The sequence below is a fragment of the Mya arenaria genome, chromosome 12 (genome assembly GCF_026914265.1).
Source record: "Mya arenaria isolate MELC-2E11 chromosome 12, ASM2691426v1".
Classification (NCBI taxonomy): domain Eukaryota; kingdom Metazoa; phylum Mollusca; class Bivalvia; order Myida; family Myidae; genus Mya; species Mya arenaria.
Genome location: NC_069133.1, coordinates 43,288,952 through 43,301,434, shown reverse-complemented (window position 1 = coordinate 43,301,434; position 12,483 = coordinate 43,288,952). Strand labels below are relative to the sequence as shown.

The 12,483-nt window shown below is 36.2% G+C and overlaps 1 protein-coding gene across 1 annotated transcript; it reads right to left on the bottom strand.

Annotated features, from left to right (window-relative positions):
* Nucleotides 1-893: 893 nt before the first annotated feature.
* Nucleotides 894-5,310, bottom strand: LOC128211881 (G-protein coupled receptor 84-like). Its single transcript, XM_052916991.1, has 2 exons — nucleotides 5,221-5,310; nucleotides 894-4,494 (listed from the first exon to the last, which is right to left on the bottom strand). Exon 2 carries the CDS (start codon nucleotides 4,435-4,437, stop codon nucleotides 3,124-3,126), a length of 1,314 nt encoding a protein of 437 aa, XP_052772951.1. The 5' UTR covers nucleotides 4,438-4,494; nucleotides 5,221-5,310; the 3' UTR covers nucleotides 894-3,123.
* Between the last annotated feature and the right edge of the window lie 7,173 nt (nucleotides 5,311-12,483).

Here is a 12,483-nt window from a genome sequence, read left to right as displayed (position 1 = left end):
AGTGACCGGATTACTCGTCTGATCAACTATGACCCCAGGGAGCGGATTGCTCGTCTGACAAACTATGACCCCAGGGAGCAGGTTAACCGTCTGACCAACTATGACCACAGGGACCGGATTACTCGTCTGATCAACTATGACCCCAGGGAGCGGATTGGTCGTCTGATCAACTATGACCCCAGGGAGCGGATTGCTCGTCTGACCAACTATTACCCCAGAGACCGGATTGCTCGTCTGATCAACTATGACCACAGGGAACAGATCACTCGTCTGACCAACTATGACCCCAGGGAGCAGATTTACCATCTGACCAACTATGACCACAGGGAGCAGGTTGCTCGTCTGACCAACTATGACCCCAGGGAGCAGGTTACTCGTCTGACCAACTATGACCGAAGAGAGCAGATTGCTCGTCTGACCAACTTTCATCCCAGGGAGCAGGTTGCTCGTCTGACCAACTATGACCACAGGGAGCAGGTTGCTCGTCTGACCAGCTATCATCACAGGGAGCAGATTGACCGTCTCACCAACTATGACCACAGGGAGCAGATTGCTCGTCTCACCAACTATGACCCCAGAGAGCGAATTGGTTGTCTGACCAACTATAGCCCCAGGGAGCAGATTAACTGACAGACTATTGCCCCAGAATGCGGATTGGTCATCTGACCAACTATAACCTTAGGGAGTATTTTTCCCGTTTGATAAATTATCATCTCTTGGTACGATATAAATTTGGTGACACAATATAGAAAATATGGGGTCACCACGTGACCAGTCCTGGACCAATGGCGTTGTGTCATTTATGTTGGAGCTGTGATATAAGAATATATGCAACCTTTTTTAATATAATTTATTGACATAATTTTATATTTAAAAAGTTAGCTTTTGCCCTTTGTTCAAAAGGAAATAACTACGATTTGGTTTTGAATGTTGATATTTTAACTCCTTAAGTTTGCAGTGAAAATATTAGCACTGTTGTTATTTCACTGATAAAACTCCCGGCGTAGTTCAGCGAAAAGCATATAAGAAGACATAATATTTTTAATGCCTTTTTTGCGTATTACATGTATACATTTTCACAGGGTCTACAAAAGTTATTTCACATTAATATAGTATGATAAAAACAATATTTATTATTATTCATGTATACAGAAGATTTTACATATTAGTTTAATTGAATATTGAATTCATAGTAATAAAACACTCTTTCTTTTAGGCATTGGTATATACATGATGTTACTTGCTTAAGCGAGATATATGTCTTTCGCTAATCGGAATCCATTCGGAGTAACCCGTAATCCATTCGGAGGAACCCGTAATCCATTCAGAGGAACCCGTAATCTATTCGGAGCAACCCGTTATCCATTCGGTGCAACTCGGTATCCTTTCGGTGCAACTCGGAATCCAGATGAAACAACCCGTTTACACAGTGTTAACGTCTATACAAATGTCCTGTTTGACAGTATAGTAGTATATTGATAAAACACTTCACTGTCAACCAAGTGTATGTAGTATAAGTTTTATATAAATCACTGGCGTACGTTTAAGAACCAGGGAAAATGATCTATATAAGCTATGCTTTCGATCAAATTCTTTGTTTTTCATTGATGTATATATGTTGTCTTGTGTTATTTTCCTCAATAAATATGTTTAAACTAAGAACCAGGGGAAGCTCTAACACAGGTTACATCCTGTCTGTGCACTATGCCGCCAAACCTAATAAGACCGTGACTGTCACTAGGAAGGACGCCCACCTTAGTATGTTGACACCTAGCCACAATAATGCGCGTATAGGGAACTTTATTTAACATTTGGATATTCAGAGTGTCCAAAGCAAAAATCATCAAAGACACTGAGGCGGCTGTTTATATGGATTAGTTGGCACCGTATAATAAACGTATTCCACTCCCCAAAAACCATAAAGACGCAAATAGTGGACGAGAAACATGTACGTATTATGTGTGCACTTAACACAGTTCAATTTAAAAAAAAATAACAGCTGGCCGAATTGAACGTTTTTATCTCAAAAATGGGCCGATTTTATAGAACTTCGTTAAATTAACAACGTTCTTAATTATCGCCATCGTTGTTATCTTTTAAATCTTTATTGCTCTTGAAGCTTGCCCAGAACCAACTTTCATTAATACGTCTTCCCTTACTCAAGTTACCGAGTAGTATCAAGGTTTCTTTTTAGTGGACCAGACCTTCTGTATTTCAAGTTTAGTAACTGTATGCCATTTCAAACTCAATTAATTGAGCAGAAACTGTTTTTCTTCTTTAATTATTAACATCATCGTCGACCTTGACCCCACGGACCCAAAATACAAACCCAGAGTACGTCTAAACATGCGCCCCCTATATACAAAGTTTCCATACTACCTGTTCTTCTTAACTTTAGATATTGAGGTAATACTTTTTTCTACTATTTTGGTTTTAAGAAAACATTGACCTTGACCTAAATGACAAAAACACAATTCCAAGGTAACGTCTTCACGTGAGTTTGCTTACAATATTTTTGTCACTATATGTTATAACTAACTCAATTATTGAGCATAAACTTTTTTATCCTTAATAAACAGCGACCTTGACCATGACCCTACCCACCCCAAAAGCAATTCCAAGACACATGTTCACATAAATTTTCTATACTATGAATGAGGTCGTACTAAACTTCCTCATCAGAAACTATGTGTTATATTTTTAGTAACAGTGACTGTGACCTTGACCCTACTGACCGAATATGTAAACCAAATGTTCGTCGTCTCGTGAGCTTGCTTTATACCCATATAACGTAATTTCAACTGAAGTTAGTGAACGTTTAATTATTTCAGTAACAGCGACAATGACATTAATATTGACCCTGCCAAACTTAAAAGCAATTTAAAAAGCCTTCTCAAGCTCAGTCACATAAGGAACCTACACATCAAGTTTCATCACCATACATTAATAATGTCATTGGACGGCAACCATCTGTTGGAAGCCAACCATTTTATCGAGGTGCCACAATTAAATATTCGGAAAAGAAACCTGGTTTAAAGATTATTACAGAAAGTATATTTTATAAAATACTGATATCAATCATTCATCTTACTGGCCGTATATAAACCATTCTGAGTGCTTTAATCAACATTTGCAAATCTTGCTTTTCATTTTTTGAAACAAATATTTGGAGGAAGACTTAAAGCGCTTATCAAGAGCGGCATAGATAACCGGATTAATGATATTGTTTATGAAATACAGTCGCAGAAATATTTGGAACCATAGGATCGAGACTGGTTCGAATAGATGCTCTCTTGTGGAAAGAAACGACAAGCCTGCGTTGATACAGAATGTCACGAGGAAGATAAGCGTCAGGATGAACCAGATCAGCGTCTTGTACGGAACTTTCCCGGACATCCCCGAGGATGATCGGCGCCGGCTGGCGCTTGAAGAACTGCTGAAGCTCCGGAAGGCTTTGTACCTGTATTTGTATGACAAATTACTGGAGGCAATGCTACATTTTGCCTCTACTCTGGTCTTATTTGCGCTGCTGGAGTTGGAAAGGTCGCTCTCTTTCCTTGACACAGCCCGTTTGTCCGTTATTTTGATAGAAACCCTGTTTGTGTCTTTGCCCGGATATTCCACCGGGTTTGCTTTGAACACGTCATCCTGGTTGTCGGGGCTAATTCGCTCTGCCTCTGACACTTCCGGTGAACGCGTCTCACGGACTTCGAAGCGCACGCTCTCTCCCGGCCCACGACCCCAGTGCCTTACCACGGTCTTTATTATGAACACGTACATGACGATAAAGGCGATGGACACGATAACGAGCAGCGCCGACATGCCGAACTTGTAGACGAAGCGTCCGGTGTGCCGCTGATACTGCTCCTCTGCGGAGCAGACGAACACCGTAGTGTTAGTTCCGTAGATGTTAGTTTTGTTGGACTGCTGGATCCCACACATCACCGGCGCCGGTAACGAAACCATAAACGAAAACGTCAGCACGGCCACGAGGATTTTGACAGCCAAACCAGGCCATATTTGTTTCTTCAATGGCTGACAAACCTTCCTATAGCGGTCGATGCATATAACTAACAGCACGAGTGCCGCTGATGTCATTGCAAAAACATTGAAGAAGCACTTCACTTTACAAGTGACTGGGCTCGGGAACCAAAAATAATTGCGCGTTTTGATGATTTCAGCCGGCATTAACGTGACGCATGACAGCAAATCGGTGATGCCGAGGCAGATCACAAATGTTTTGAAATTTGTTCCTCTGTATTCAGGGCTGAAAGAAAATACGACGATAACGATAGTATTTCCAATTATTCCGAGCAAACAGAACAGTGCTAGTATGGCAGCCAGCGGAAGTAGGGCGTTCGCAAACCGGAGATTGAGTTCTGCGAGCGTCTCAACAAGAGGCTCATGATCAGCCGGAAATTCCGTCGAGGCGTTCATCTCAAGCTGTGTTTGTGGCTTAGGAGAACTGACCCTTCTCCCTGACCCTTAATTAATCTGAAACAAAGTAAGTTTGAACAAATTGATTGGTTTGTTTTTCTATTTCAACTCATGGCTGCAATGTTATAAAAAATATGGCCCCTCCCCTCCCCTCCTCTAATGCCTATTCATTGAATAAGACGAACACGTATTTATGTCATTTTTAAACAAAGTGCCCCTTGTTATTCGGGGTTATTTACTGCCGATAACCAAAGTGCATACCAAGTTAGATGGCCATATGTCAAATGTATATTACTTTAGAGACAATGTTTTACACCGTAAATTTCATAGCATTGGAGTGTTCGTCATGCAAAGACAAGCAGGACAGAAACGGAACAAAATGTTCATTATCTTATAAGATAAAAGTTGACAAAATTAGTTGTTCATTTGATGTATGTTTTATTATATTTTAATATTCTATAACTTTATAATATTTATCTCGACTTTTTCGAATGCAATCTTAAACAATTATTAAAATAACTTGGGGAACTTAAAAGAAGATAGTATGTAAATAGTTCCCATAGTTCGATTGTCAATGCTAGACACTGCACTTATGGTTTCCGTCGGCGTCATTGCACAAGTACACATATCATACACATCATGTCGCAATATTTTAGAAACATTATTTTCTCTCGGCTTACATCAATAATATACAGCATGGTGATTCAAATGTAATATGATTTTTTTTTATCATATGATTTCAACTTTTCACCTGAAAATGTGATAAAAAATCTACAAACTTACCACCAAATATACGTGAATCCAAGCTCAGGGGAGAACATTAGGAGTGCGACATCAAACGATGTCACGTGACACAGTTCCGGTCACGTGTTAAGCACGCAATTCCGGGTAAAAATCTTACTTCGAAATCTTCACATCCGAACGATATCAATCTTGATTATCGGAAGCACTTCAAATCCTAATTATGCGTAAAGAGATTTGCTCAAAGATTTCAATTTGGCCACAAATTGTTTAAATATTAATTCAAATCGAGAGGTATTTCATTTATTTCCTGAACATGAAACTACACCTTTACCAGTTGTTTTGTGTGCGAACTAACGCTTTTCAGAAAAAAGGAAGCATTAATCTATTACACTGTGGAATATTTTAAAACATTTATGATGTCAAAACAGCTTATTTGAACTTCCAATAACGACCAGCATTTTTTAATATGATCCGCAATTGTCTGACCATAAAAATACGATGAAGTCCCTTAAATACTCATCCGATTAATATCCAAAGTAGTATGACAGTGGGAGATTTTATTTCGTTTTTATATGCAAATAGCATCTGTTGATGCGATTGTGGGCGTGCTTGGTTGGCATTGAAATTGGAATCGTGTTCCGACACGTCCAAATATTTTCAACCAATCGAATGGGTTTATTTACACAATGGCATGTTTGTTCTGGAAAGATTGTTAGAAATACATATTATAGACTTTACCAGGGATGAAAACAGTCTTTAAAATGTGTTTGAGCATGAGGGATTCGTGCCAAATGCAGGGTAAATGGGCTTAGACCCCATATTGGATCGGTATTAATAAAACATCTTAAAGATGCACTCTCACAGATTAAACATTTTGACAACATTTTTATTTTTTGTCTTGCAACGAGCTAATATTTGCGAAAATCCATGGAAGCCAGTTATATAAGACTGCTGACAAAAATAGATTTCAGATTTTTATATTTAAGTTAAAAAAATGATGTTTTAATTATGCATTTTTCTTAAACTGTTAGTAACGGTTTAAGCCACAAAACATTATTTTTCGAACGGAAACATGAAAATCTACGTTTTAATTTTGTCAGCAATCATAAATCATTGGTTTGCAAAAATTATGCAAAAAATGCCCTTTTTAAGACAAAAAATAAAAAAAAATGTAAAAATGGTATATCTGTGAGAGTGCAGCTTTAAGTAACGTCCTAACATTAGACATTCGTTAAGTTGGGCGTATCACTAATTATATTAATTATTATATAATAACCTTATAACAGGAAACATCTTAAGTCCCTTATTACAGGGTTAAGCTTAAGCGCACTAGATTTTGGTATAATTTGTGTAATATTTACATTCTTAATGGTTCTTGAACTTCAAAGGGTAATTATCTTTATGCTAACCAACATAAGCTTTGTTTTATTAAATAAATCATTATTAAAACTGCACTCTCACAGATTTCCCGTTTTTACAACTTTTTTTTGTCTTGGAAAGAGCAAATTTTTGCGTAAAAATCTTCAGATCGCAGATTTTCATATTTTTGTTCAAAAGTTAATGTTTTATGGCTTAAACCGTTACTAACAGTTGAAGAAAAAGTCATAAAACATCATTTTTTTAAAACTTGAATATAAAATCTGCGATCTAATATTTTGTCAGCCGTCTTATATAACTGGTTCCCATGGATTTTCACAAAAATTGGCTCGTTCCAAGACAAAAAAAAATTGTCAAAACGTTCAATCTGTGAGAGTGCAGCTTTAAGTACAAGAACAGGTTTAATAAAACAAGCTTCTTCAGCTTGTTAGGCGTATGAAGTTACGATAAATTGGGGGCTGATTTTTTATTTTCGTTGATTTTATTGAATATACAATTTCTTTATGTTACAATAACTCATACTTTCCTTTAAATATGACGTCAAACATTGAAGGAAATCGACTTAAGTTAGGAAATGACTTAAGAGGTTTTATGAATACGACCCCCGCCCCAATATCACGAACATGCTGAAATGAAATCACAATCTAAATCTCAACTCAATTGACCTTATATAAGCATAAAAATATGTTGATTAAACACTTCGGTCAATATTTCAATGTAAATATCATGATTCCACAGCCTAAAATGTAATTTAGCACAATTCTTTTTAGCAATTTCCCAAGCTCTTGTTTGTTTTCAATTTTTTTTATTCTCTGAAAGTTTGAAAAAAAAGATGTTTATCAACGCATTTGATCAGAAAATTCCCTATTCAGAAATTGAGTAAAATCATACTCATAAAATAAGTAAGTTTGAAACTGGGAATCGACTAAGTATTAATTTGTGATACTGGGGCATGTTGAAACTATTTCAAAAGCCATTTAAAGCGCTTCTTAGTAATTTGTTCGCAGGCCCTTCTGGGTTCATGCAGCATACACGCAAGAAAAAAAATGCGATCAATAGTTATATTTACGTCTTAAATAATAATTTACTACGATTAAAAATTGTCAGTACCTTCTGCAATTTAGTATTTGTTCTTCAAGAAATGTAACCGACAACATACGGTTGTAAAAAAATGGCTGATATTTGTAACGTCGTACATCATTGGTTAAATGACTTAATCCAATCGGAGTGCAATCTTGAGATAAATGATGACGTCATAACTCCTTGCAAGGACTGGGCGAATGTAAGTACACGGTTTATCCATTTGGATGTACTTGCTTCCACTTTTTATGTAAATATCCAGCCACAAACAACATGATTACAACCGTACAATTTGCACTCTCACAGATTGAACGTTTTGACAACTTTTTTTTTGTCTTAGAACGAGCTATTTTTGGAAAATGCATGGAGATCAGTAATATAAGACTGCTTACAAAAAATCAGATCACAGGATTTTATATTTATGTTCAAAAATGGATGATTCATGCATTTTTCTTAAAGCGTTAGGAACGCTTTTAGCCATAAAACATTAATTTTCGAACATACATATGAAAAACTGCGATCTGATCTTTTGTCACCAGTCTTATATATCAATGATTTTCAAATATTTACGCAAACATTGGCTTATTCCAAGACAAGAAATAAAAAGTTTTCATATTAAATTGTAAATCTGTGAGAGTGCAGCCTTAAATTGTCTGATTTCAGGATTAATTCTGAACTTTATCATGCTGTCAATGCCAGAATGTGGTCCAATGAGATGGGGTGCACATAGGAAAATACCATTTTTACGGGTAGTGGTCGTAGCGTTAAAGCGTCTAAAAAGACAACATCCAGTTCGAGCTAGAGACACATCACGGTAAAGCGTAAAAAAAGTGTGTTTCCACTAACCAAACCGGCCATATTTTTTTCCTTCTTACCACACACTTTTTTTGGCCGTAGTGTGGATTTTTTCCCGTTAATTCCTAAAAAATGTGCAAGTTTTGAGTGAATATGTTAAAATTTGCCAATTATATAATTAGAAAATTATATTACAGTGATATACCCTGATATAGGTCAGTTTGGTACAGAATCCGGGGTATCCAAAACAATATTAAGCCTACCTAGATCTTGGTGGAAACAAATTTTTTTTTTTTTGGGGGGGGGGGGGCCTAAGAAATATTAAAATAAAAAAAAAAAATGTATTGAGATTGTTTTTATTTTCAACACATCTTTTCTCCATTTTCTGTTACGTATCGTGGTCTACGAAAATCTAACAAGGATCGATATTCTCTGCCACATCTGATACATCCCCTGTAAGGATTCAATGCATTAGCTGTCATATTTTTTTCTCGTATAATTAAGTGGACTACTGTGTATAAAATCCATTAACCTCGGACGTTGTACCATTAATAGGAAACATGGGAACATTTGACTCGTCAACTGTTTTAATACAAATGAAATTCACCCAGCTGTGCCATACAATCTGAGATCACTTTCAGATGCAGGGGCGGCTCCATGAGTTTGAGTTACAGAGGGCGCCCTCAGACAAAATGGAATAATGTTTGGTTTAAACGTGTTTGTGCGGGGTTTGTGGTCGTCTCCCAAGGAAAACGTTGATATGTTTAGTGTTAAGTTGTGCATTATTATATATTATGCTATTCATGTTGTTGTTTTTCAACTAGTTTTAACAATAAAGTTGACTTGGACAAAACGAAATTGAATTTATTGGTTTATTTTTTAGAGGGGGAGAGGGGTCCCCAACCCGAAACACGATGGTGAGAAATATGGAAAATAATTTTATAGCACTTTGATATAAATTCTAAACGCTCATTTCAGAACGTAATTGTTTTGTATGATATGTGATATCATGCGAGCAAAGAATCAATTGAATATTAATAACATAAAATATGACCAGGATATGATATTCGTTACGTACTCAAACGCCATTGAATATAATTCTGTAGAGAAATCGAAACATAATAACTTGTCTAGTGGGCTCGGAGCATGCATAATTATCTAAGTGTTTAAATAACGAGATGTCATTCATGTTGACAATCGATGTGCTAATTTTTTGCTCATTTTGTTAATGTGAATGCGGGTGCATATTATGTGACAATCTGAAAAATTGATGATGACTTGGTAATACGCTGAAATATATTCCATCGAACGTTCCGGTAGGTTGACCTCATTTGTTTCGGGGATAAGTTACATTACACCCGCATTTTTAATGCCAAGTGCACTTGAAAATTCATGTTTTTCGCAAGGAAATCATTGATCAGCCATCCAGTGCACAGGTGCTCGGCACATTGCCTTGATACAGTAATATATACTGTTTTATATTTTTTTATTTTTAATATATTTTTTATTTTTATTATTTATTTTTTTTGGTGAAGATAGTGAATATATGTCATTTTCAAAAATATTCCACAACTTTTTCATACTCCATATGGCGGGGCGAGAATACAAAAATATGCCATGTAGAATGACAAGATTAAGTAGCACATTCCAGTAAGCAGAATATATTAATTAATCTTGATAATTAGTAAATTATCATAAAGAGAATTTCCTGTTAAAGTCCAACAAACTCTTAAAGTATACAAATTATACCGAAAGAAAACAGTGAGCTTACATACATATTGTAAAAAGGGATTTAAGAGGTTTCGAGAAATTGGGGCAATATTATTATTTCACATCGCTTATCTTCGTTTTTTTGCCCCGCCATTTGGCGTATTTTCGTTCGTTTGTAATATCGCATCGTATTGTAGTTGTGGCAGAAATCAGCCACCATAAATTACTGGATAGATGCCGTGGTAAATTGGCATTATTTGAAAGGGCTTCTTTTGCTGCTTAATTAAATCAAATGGCCAAATATACGCTGGAAATATGTTATTGGAGTCGTTGTTTTTGATACACAAGCTGTTTTTGCGTTCTCGACCAAATTACTTTCTCGTTGAAAGAGCAAGTCGCAGTTCACTGTTTTCATTAATGAACTGTGTCAGTCACCCTGAATCCAATTTCTACGATATTACAAACATCCCTGGCGCAATTCCTTCCGGTATAAACAATGTGGTTAATTCTTGGAACTGGTATTGCTGAATTGGAAAACAATAACAACACTGATTGCCCTTAAATAACGTTCGCATGACCGATATTGTATTACAGTCTGCTCAAAGGCGCACAAAACAATTCGATGCAAATATATTTATAATTTAGTCGACAATAAAGATCCCGTGCCCCCGAAGAACACCATTTTGTTTGTTGCATAAAAATAATATAAGATGTCTGAAGTTTTATTTTTTTGATTTTCCCAGATTCTTTTTCAAAGATGATTTAAATTCAAGATGGCCGCCAAGATGGATGTTGACTGATTTGGCTTTTATGATCAAACAAAAAACAAAACACTAAAGGTTTTGTGAACAGAAAAAAACAAAATAAGCCTTAATACATAAATATTCACGAATTTCTAAGTTAAAGGGCGCCAAACTATCGCTAGTAGTTTTTTATATTGATCATTGTGAACCAATAATGCATACCATATTTCTAACCGCTATATTTGGCACGTATTTCAGTGACAATGATAGTCTGTTGAATTTAAGCCGTAAAAAGGGACATCATTCAACAATTATTAAAGCCAGAATTACGGGCCTTTGTATATATGCGCGTGTTGTCACTGGCAACATGTGTTATAAGTTTCATTTGAACATCTTGAACGGTTTTACAATAATGACCAAGGTTCAAGCTTTTTACACACCAACACACCGAGGCGATCGCAATACCTGGTGTTTTTCTTATAAAGCAGACGAGCTAAAAAGGTTTCTTTGCACTGAATTGCCCAGACTTAGTTAAGTGGGGGGGATTGGTAGCCATCTAATTAAAATCATATCCTCATAAACGGTACGTATGCGTAGGCGTGTACTGTTGTTGATGAGAACAACAAAATAGAACAACAAACACTTTAAACAAGAGGGCCATGATCACCTCAGTAAGACAGCCTAAACTGTGTTCGTGCTTCATATAGATTGGCTAGAAAATGTAGGGTCTGGTATTAATTTGAAGAAGTGACCTACTTTTTTATACTTGAAATGACCTATATTTAAAATAAATCTGCATACATCATGATAAACATTCTGACCAAGTTTCATCTACATTGGGTATAAAATGCAGCCTCTGACAGGTGTATTGAAAAGGTGTTTCGAAATTTCAATCTTCAATTTGATCTGACATAAGCCATGTGTGACCTTGACCCAGATTTCATCAAGACAAACATCCTGCTCGTGGTTCAAGATTATTGGAATGAAAGTTTAACCTTCACAGTTGTTGTTGGGGTTTTTCAAACTGATCACGCCACATGACATACCTTTTGTTCCCACATGAAACAATTTTAAAGAATTGGTAGGCAATCGGGCTGTTAATTGAAGCTATTTTAACATTTGTCACAAAACACAGTTTGACTCGACATGGCCCATCCATAATCACCTGACTTAGATTTCATATCAAAGAGTTTCCAAGATTAGATCGAAACTCTTGCTTTTATTGAGGGTTAACAATGTTTGCCAAATATTTTACCAAGTGACCTACTTTTTTGACACAACATGTACATTTTATGAATTTGACCTATATTTCATAAAACAAACGATCACCGAGTCGTAAAAACAAACCTATCCGTATTTCATAACGATTTGGTATGTAATGCCGCTGCTAAAGTTAACACTAATTTCTAATATTTTACCTAGTGACCTACTTTTTGACCCAATATGAAAAATTAAAGTTGACCTAGATTTCATAGTAACACTTTTTCTGACTGAAATTTCATGAGAGAGTAAACAAGCAGACTGTTATTCATGATTCGCAACAGTCAACACAAAACAACATTGCACCAAGTTTCATTCTGATTGATGAAAACTGTTT

What these genes read in the sequence shown, in the direction of transcription:
- LOC128211881 (XM_052916991.1), bottom strand. Translation starts at nt 4,437, where the DNA reads ATGAACGCCTCGACGGAATTTCCGGCTGATCATGAGCCTCTTGTTGAG.